At 52.6% G+C, this 6504-nt stretch overlaps 1 protein-coding gene across 1 annotated transcript in view; it reads left to right on the forward strand.

The window, feature by feature from the left end:
- Positions 1-631, forward strand: part of LOC116878913 (keratin, type II microfibrillar, component 7C) — a 6715-nt gene extending 6084 nt beyond the window's left edge. Inside the window, exon 9 of the mRNA XM_032876729.1 lies at positions 444-631. Coding sequence (XP_032732620.1) covers positions 444-631 — 188 coding nt within the window. The remainder of the gene's footprint in view (positions 1-443) is intronic.
- The last annotated feature ends 5873 nt before the right edge of the window (positions 632-6504 follow it).

The following is a 6504-nucleotide window of genomic DNA, read 5'->3' on the forward strand; positions in this document are numbered from 1 at the left end:
GTAGTTTCAGGTCTGGTTGTGGCAGCTCGTACAGTGGCTGCGGGTGGGGGGGGGGGGGGGGGGGGGGGGGGGGGGGGGGTAATAATTCCTCCAGTAAATGAGAGTAGGTTGGTCATGCAGCAGGAGAGACTGAGTTTAGCTCTCAGGAACAACTGGACAGCATAAAGGGGGTTAGAAGAGGAGAAAGAATAACAGATCTCTCCAGGAAGGACCCTGGGCTGTCAAGCTGAGGCCACGAAAGAGGAAGGGGCTTGCCCAAGGTCTAGCCTCAGAACCCAGGGTTCCTGGCTCTCAGGCTACGGTTCCTTCATGCCTTCAGAACTACAGCTGGAGGCCCTTTGTGTCCTTTCCCGGAGGCTTACGTGGAGCAGGGAGGCCAAAGGAAGGAGCTCGAATGGGGCGGCCAGCAGCCAGCCCTCCTGACCCTGCCCTTGTTTCTACAGGTGTCAGCAGCTCTCGAGGTGGGGTCGTCTGCGGGGACCTCTGCGTGTCCGGTTCCCGGCCGGTGACCGGCAGCGTGTGCAGCGCCCCCTGCAGTGGGAACCTGGTGGTGAGCACGGGCATGTGCGCCCCTTGCGGCCCTCTCAACACCACCTGTGGAGGGGGTTCCTGCGGCCTGGGGAGGTGTTAGGCAGCCCCAAGAGAGAGCCAGAGAAGCCCCTTCTGCCTGCCAGACGCGCCACCGTCCCCACCTCCAGCTGAGAACAGCGGTGCCTCGGTAGCTCTTGCCCTCGTGTTCTGAGAATACACCATACGCGGCTCATTCCCATCAGCCCCTCCTCGGCTCCTCTAGTCCTACTGGAAGCGGCTGCTGCCTGGGACTGGACCCTCCGCTTCCTCTGTGTTGGCCTCTGGCCCCTCCCACGGAGAAGGGCCCTCCTTCCCCGGAAGGGGCGTTGCTGGATGCCTCCCCCACCTCTCTGGTCTTTTGTCTCCTGTTTTCCCAATAAACTGAGGGACCCGCTTTCTGTGCCGTAATGCTTGCTTTCTCGGAATGAGCCCATGTCCCCCGACCGCTGAGCACCAGCAGCCCAGCAAGATGAACCGAGGACTGGGACGGTTCTGGCTGGTCTCAGTCTGGACACCTGCCGGGCCCATCCCCACATAGTGCCATCATCTCCTGGCCCAGCAGTGCTGACCACGCTCATGGTGCCTGGCACCTGAGTCATGCCTGCCAGTCTGAGGTTGTCTGGGACTTATTCCTCTGACTGGTTCTGATGGGACCCAAAGGAGGTCGCGGGGTCTTCTGGAAGGCAGTGTGTGCATGTGTGTGTGGTTTTAGCCTCCTTCCCTCACACGTACACCCCATTTTCTCGGCACACCTTCCCTCTGTCCCCTCCCCACCACCACGTATGGACCACAGTAGCAACTGCCAAAAGCGCCCACAGCCCCCTCAGGTGGGCATCCTGTGTCAGTCTGGACCCCACGCCATCCCCTGCCCACTGCTGCCCATCAAACAAGGGGGGATGAGATCCCTGACACCCACCTCTTGCCCATCCTTCCACCCCCCAGAAGGCACACCTGGGATAGCCTACTTGAAAGCCCCGTAGCAGGTAAAAGGATACCCTCTACTCGCTTTCTCAGGTCTTCCACCGCACTGCCCTCATCCTCAGACACTGCAGAGCTTCAATCCCAGGGCTGAAAAGGCTTCGCTGGCCCCCTGTATGGCCTGAGCTCTCCTGCGCAGTTAACTCCCTTCTCACTGACCCTCTTCTCCTCTCCCTCTGCCCCAGCCCTACTCAACCCCCATGCTGACCCCCCATCCTCCAGGCCCTGCTCCTTCCCACCCATCTCCCCAAGCCGTCGTAGGAGGATCTGCTACCTTCCCTCACTTCTTCCTAGAAACTCTAGGGAGCTCTCGGCTCCTTGCCCTCACCCAAGCCCCCTCGGCTCCCTGTGACCCTCTGTCCCTCCCCATTCCTGAGCCCTGAGTCGTGGGCCTTCCACAGCCTTGTTCTGCTTTGTTTGGCCTTGTTCTGGGTTCTCAGCTGCTCCCAGGCCATCCTGCTCCCTGGCTTATTTCCTTCACCCAGGCAACCTTGCCCTTGAATGTTCAAGTGCCTTGGGGCCCTTCTCTCACCTCTCTGCACACACCGCCCAGGCAATGACATCAGTCTCTGGCCTTTGGTTTCCACCACGGTTAATGGCCTTCCTGGTTAAAACCCTCCAACCACACTTTTGAGTCCTGATGACTGTCGGGATGCTTGACCTCACCCCCCAGCTTCAGACCCACTTGCCCCAGTTCCTACATGGCATCCCCACTTGGCCGTCCTGGAGACTCTTCTATTCCAACAGACTGTCCTGTTGAACTCACCATCCCACGCTCTCTCTACTGGAGCCTCCTCTTTGTCCCCTGGAAAGATCATCACCCAGGTCCATGGTCTCCCCATGCCTGCACCCCCACCCTCAACACTAATGCTTTCCTTTCCTACCTCCTTAGTACCCCCCTAATCTGACTCTTTCCTCTTTCTCTGCGACCAACACCCACATCCCGGCCACCACCATCTTGCCTGGAGAGCTGTTCTTCTCCCTTTCCAACCCATGCAACATGGCAGGTGGAGGTCTTTAAAAGACACAAATCTGACCTTTCAGCAGGTCCCCACTGCCCTCAGGATGAAGCCCGGACTCTTGAATATAGCATCCCAGTCCAGTATATCTGGCTCTGGTTGGTCTCTGCCTCTCCCCACTCCCCACCCCCTCCACCATCCTCCCACCTCTGTCTCAAGGCTCCCTGAATACATGTCCAAGGAGGGCTGGCCCAAGGGCTCCACACCTTTCCATCCTGACCCTCTTGGGCAGTGACTCTGAGCTTGGCTCCAGAATCGCCATGCTCCCTGCCAGCCTTGGGAGGTCATCCAGGTGCCACCAGGAAACCCCAGGGAGATCCCATGCCTCTGTACGTGGTGCACCTTCCTTCCACCAGCTTGAGGCACCAGGCAGGACTGAGGCTGCATACTCTCTAACTATTAGATCCTCGTTTCAGAGTCCCTGAGCCCCACCTGCTCAGCCTCCACAGCCGCCTCTCCATCAACAAGAGGTGCAGCCACCAAGAGGTCTGGGCCTTGGTACTAGGAGTAAAGGAGAAGCGTGGTTGGAGAATTCTTAACCAGGCAAGCTGGTTACCTCCTGAAGGAACTAATACTGAAGCTGAGGCCTAAAGGAAGATCGGGAGTTGATTTATTCAATCAACAAATAATTATTGAGCCTCTGACCTGTACCAGGTACTGGTACATAAGCCTGGGTTCATATAAGTGAAGGAAATAATCACAGATGCCTGTCCTACAGGATGTTTATATTTTATAGCAAAAAAATAACATAACTAAGGAGCTAACAAGGAGGAAGAGATGTACTCTGGACAAGGGGAAGAGCATATGAAGAGGTGGGTTGGAGCAGGAGCATGGAAACCTCCAGGAACTCTGTTAAGTCCTAAGGTTGGCGGGGAGGAGGGGGACTGCTCTCCAGTGCCCTCGAGAAGCTTAAGATGAGCCCTTCCTAACTATACTCTCCTACCCCCAACCACAACTCCACCTCCAGAAAAGCTTTCCGCACCCATGGTCAGGCAGTCCTCATTCCTGCTTCCTTCCACACACTTTCCCCAGCATCCTGCAGAGGTAGACGGTCTGGCCCAATTTCAGGCTCCAGGGAGAGCCACGTGCCTCCTCTCTAGAAGGTTCCCATTGATTGCGAGGAACATGAGTGATCTGGATGTCAGATCCCCGTGGGCCAACAAGCCTGAGGCAAGGTAGGTATGGGTCATGACCATCCCCAGAGTAACAGTCCCTCACCGTCTGCCCAGCACTGCCTGACAGCAGATTCAGTTATCATCGCAAAACATGGAGAAACTGGGGTTCCCAGAGCTGCAGGGCCTTGACCACGCACTTTTGGTGACCAAACCAGACAAGAACCCAAAAGTCCAGACTTTCAATACCCAGCCTTCTTCTAACCCCCGCCTACCCACTCCCAGCTATTTCGACACTTGGAACGCTGTGCGGTTATGATACCACAGTCATAGTAATAACAATCATAATAGCAGCTTCTGAATATGAGTTATGTGCCACACTATAAACTTTTATCTGTAGGGTCTCATTTGATGCTCCTGTGGTAGCTGTCTTCAGATGAGGCCCCCAGCCATCCCTGTCTGTGCGTGCCACTCTTCACCTCCGAGATGAAGCCCATTTCCCCTGGGTCTGGACCAGGCCTTAGGAGGACTGGCAGCACATGGAGAGAACAGAGTCTCCTGGCCTTCAGCCCCAGCTGAGCTCTCAGCCAGCAGCCAACACCAAATGCCCCCCAGGAGAGCGAAGCCGTTGTGGACCTATGGGAGTCACAGCCAATAACATGAAACAGAAGAACCATCCCTCCAAACTACACGATCAAGAAAAATAGTGTTGTTTGAAGCCGCTAAGTTTTGGGCTAATGTTTGTATGGCAACAAACTAGTGTAGAAATCAGTACCTAGAAATAGCTGCTACTGTAAGCAAACCTAAAACCTGTGACATCGCGAAACCATGCCCCCCAGAGTTCACGAGATTGAAACACATCAGAAATGTAAAGCCTGTTTTTCAGAGAACAGTTTCTCCCTAATCAGCTACTGTGTCTTTACAGACCTTACTGACAAATCCACTAGCTGTCCTTACAGAAACCTGGTCAACAGATATGGTTCCAGCCCAGAAACAAAGCAGGGGCCTGCCTTCCTTGAAGAAGACAAGGAGCCCATCCAGTATGAACCGGCTGGCAAGGCAAGCCCATAGACCCTCCTCCTTGTCCCAAGATAACTGCTTAACGCTTAATGGGGGGGCAGAATTTTGCCTTCTTTGGATATTAAGTGTCCGCCCCAAAGTGAACATAGTATGTTTGTTACGAATATGTTTGCTCAGTGCACGTGCGCCACGTGTGCCACCTGTTTTCCTGAATGCTCGTAAGTTTCCCCACCCTTTCCATTAAGATATTTATAATATCAACTCCTATGATTGTAAACAAACTTGTTCTCTCCCCTTAGAAAAGGGTGATTGGAGACTTACCATCCTGTCTCCTCATTTGGCTGCCTCTCGAATAAACCTTTTCCTTGCTGCATAGTCGATGTCTCAAATGATCAGTTTTGCTGCACATCGGGCAAACAACTTGGATTTGGTTACAACTGATTTGGGGACCAGGCATCAAGCAGAGTCTAAACGTCCTCAAGGAGGCCATTAGTGAAGGCAGGAAGGACAATGAGGAAGTTATTAGTAGATGCTGTAAGAGGTGACCTGTATTATGTAGTGGTGACAAGTTTGGCAGGACTATCACCTGTGGCGACAAGGAAGACAAAAAGGACATCTAATGGATTTGTGGACCTGGCTGAGGTTTCCAATTAGAAGGATGAAAATGCCACTGGCTTCTCCTAGCCACTTATGATAAAATACAAGAGGAGAGAAATGGACTAGGGAAGGAAATGTTCGGGTTTTTAGCACAATCCAGAAGAGATAGGGACTGTCTTTCCAGTCAGCAAAAAGTTCTCCAATTAAGAAATGGCAAAGATCAAACGCAAACCACTGCTAGTAAACCATGCTCTCAAGTAAAAGTCATATGAAGACCACGGCTGTTAGACGCTTTGCTGAGATCTCAGATTTAACTCAGAGTCTCTTAGACTCACTCAGCTAACCAAAGGTATTCTAAGAATCTTAAAGGCAACTTCATAGTTGTCTTTAAGCAGCGCTTCCAAGAATCTTCAGTGTTGTCCCAGAGCATAATGACTCACAGCCCAAGGGTGGGAGGAGCCTGTCCCAAAGATATTTATAGGGATAGCTTTTGTCTAACGAAGTCCATTATCATCCGATACACCAAAAACATTTTAAAAAGAATTATAGCAGTTCTCACTAAAAGGAATAGAGATGGTTCAAAATGAAAATGGCCTCTGGGCCCCTGACCACCCACAAACAGGAAGCAGGCTAAGAAAACATGGGTTATTTATCACAAAAAAGAAATAACAACCTGGAAAATGGAACCAAGATCCCAAAGGATAGAGCCAAGAACAGAGGAGAACCACTTCTAGGGAGTAAAAGTGGGCCCCAAAGAAACACACCCCCTGCCTCGACCATGGGAAGAGTTAGCCTGCCTGACTGTACTTGGAATTGCTTTGACTCAGTGACTTCTAAATGCTCCCAATTTTTCCTCCCCCTGTGGGAGTGCCTGTTGTGTCTATCCTGTCCCTAACTTGTCATTGCATGACAGGTGTGTGGTGGGCATAAAAACACAGGTCTTCTGAGTGAGGTAAACCATGATGGGTTTACCCGTGGGGGAGCTGCAGAAAAGGAACCAGGTCCCAAGCCTTGTGCATACTTGGATCTGATCCAAATATTGAGATCCTGAACTTCAAGCTGATATCATGAAGCGATGAAACTCTGAGGGGTTTTGGGAGGGGAGAGCGCATGTTCTTTGGCAGAAGATGCATGAATTGTTGTGGCCAGCAAGGTCACATTTGGACCAACAATCCTTTCCTCTCTGTACGTGAAGCCATCAAGAGAAA

The sequence above is a fragment of the Lontra canadensis genome, unplaced genomic scaffold (assembly GCF_010015895.1).
Source record: "Lontra canadensis isolate GAN:19392208 unplaced genomic scaffold, GSC_riverotter_1.0 scaffold59, whole genome shotgun sequence".
In the NCBI taxonomy this organism is placed as follows: Eukaryota; Metazoa; Chordata; class Mammalia; order Carnivora; family Mustelidae; genus Lontra; species Lontra canadensis.